Source organism: Penaeus monodon, chromosome 26, assembly GCF_015228065.2.
Source record: "Penaeus monodon isolate SGIC_2016 chromosome 26, NSTDA_Pmon_1, whole genome shotgun sequence".
NCBI lineage: Eukaryota > Metazoa > Arthropoda > Malacostraca > Decapoda > Penaeidae > Penaeus > Penaeus monodon.
The window spans coordinates 19,241,550-19,242,849 of record NC_051411.1 but is presented as its reverse complement, the minus strand read 5'-3'; the positions used below and the strand labels follow the sequence as shown (position 1 = coordinate 19,242,849).

Sequence of the window (1,300 nt, the reverse complement as noted above, 5' to 3'; positions counted from 1 at the left end):
AAGGGAAAATTTTGCGGTCCCAGAGCCGTGCGTAAGACCCCCGGCTTGATGAGTCGAATGCGGGATGTTGCAGCTGTACGCTATTATCCACTTATTCGCTTCCATGTTGCCATGTGTAATGCTTTTTTTTATACTTTTTCTGTTATCTGTGCTGTTTTGCAATGAATCAAATTACACTTGCCTTATAAATGGAAATTAATGCATAAGGATAGGAACGCTAAGTCTGTAGCAACGAGATATAAATCTTCCAACATCGTTTTTCTTAGGAATTCAAGTGTGGGGGTCCATTCAATAAAATTAGTGTCGTCCTATATATGGATAGAAAGGGAACCTGGGTTAAGACGATCTTAGTTCATTGTGAAAACCCGTTTCATATTCAGCTAGAAACCCCTACCTTTCTACTGTGAAGGACACAGGAACAACTGCTGTCTAATTAAATGCAATCGTCATAGGGAGAAATAGATCTTTCGAGGAATGTTTGATTTCCCGACAGCCTTCAGTAACGGAACAGCAATTTTCCTTTAAGCGAGCTTGATAGTCTTAACTAGAAGACGGCATTTCCCAACTGCAAACTCGACTTGGTGCCAACATACAGAATAGAATCCCATACAATCACTCTTATTTTTGCTGAGACGGAAGTCAGCTTCTGGAAAAAAAATTGCATCCCTTAGTATCCCCGATAAGTGAAAAAGATTACATTGATTGTGGGAACATATTTCCATGTATAAACTAATGTAAAAAATAAGTATCTGAAGGGAATAAAGGAATAAAGAAACTGTTTCGTAATGATTAAATATCATTATATTGGTAAAAAAGATAAAACTATAAACACTTCCGTTGTCGCATTATGAAACATATTAAACCCTTTTCAGTAATTGAGATTTGATAAAAAAAGGGTTTTATACACAATCAAACATACATATATACATACCTACAAACCTACATACTAATATATATATAGATTTAAAATATATATATATATATATATATATATAAAATATATAATAATTTTAATATATAAATACATATAAAATTATATATAATAAATATATATATAATATATATATCATTTTTACTATATATATATATAAAATATATATATGGGATACACACACCACACACACACACACACACACACACACACACCACACACACACACACACAACATACACACACACACACACACACACACACACACACACACACACACCACACACACACCCCCCCGCACACACACCCACACACACACACACCACACCCACACACCCCAACACACACAAAACACACCACCACCCCCACA

At 35.1% G+C, this 1,300-nt stretch overlaps 1 protein-coding gene across 1 annotated transcript in view; it reads left to right on the top strand.

Annotated features, from left to right (window-relative positions):
- LOC119589606 (Down syndrome cell adhesion molecule-like protein Dscam2) overlaps positions 1-433 on the top strand; it is a 24,090-nt gene extending 23,657 nt beyond the window's left edge. Inside the window, exon 3 of the mRNA XM_037938203.1 lies at positions 381-433. Within this exon, the coding sequence (XP_037794131.1) occupies positions 381-433 (53 nt within the window). The remainder of the gene's footprint in view (positions 1-380) is intronic.
- Positions 434-1,300: the final 867 nt, after the last annotated feature.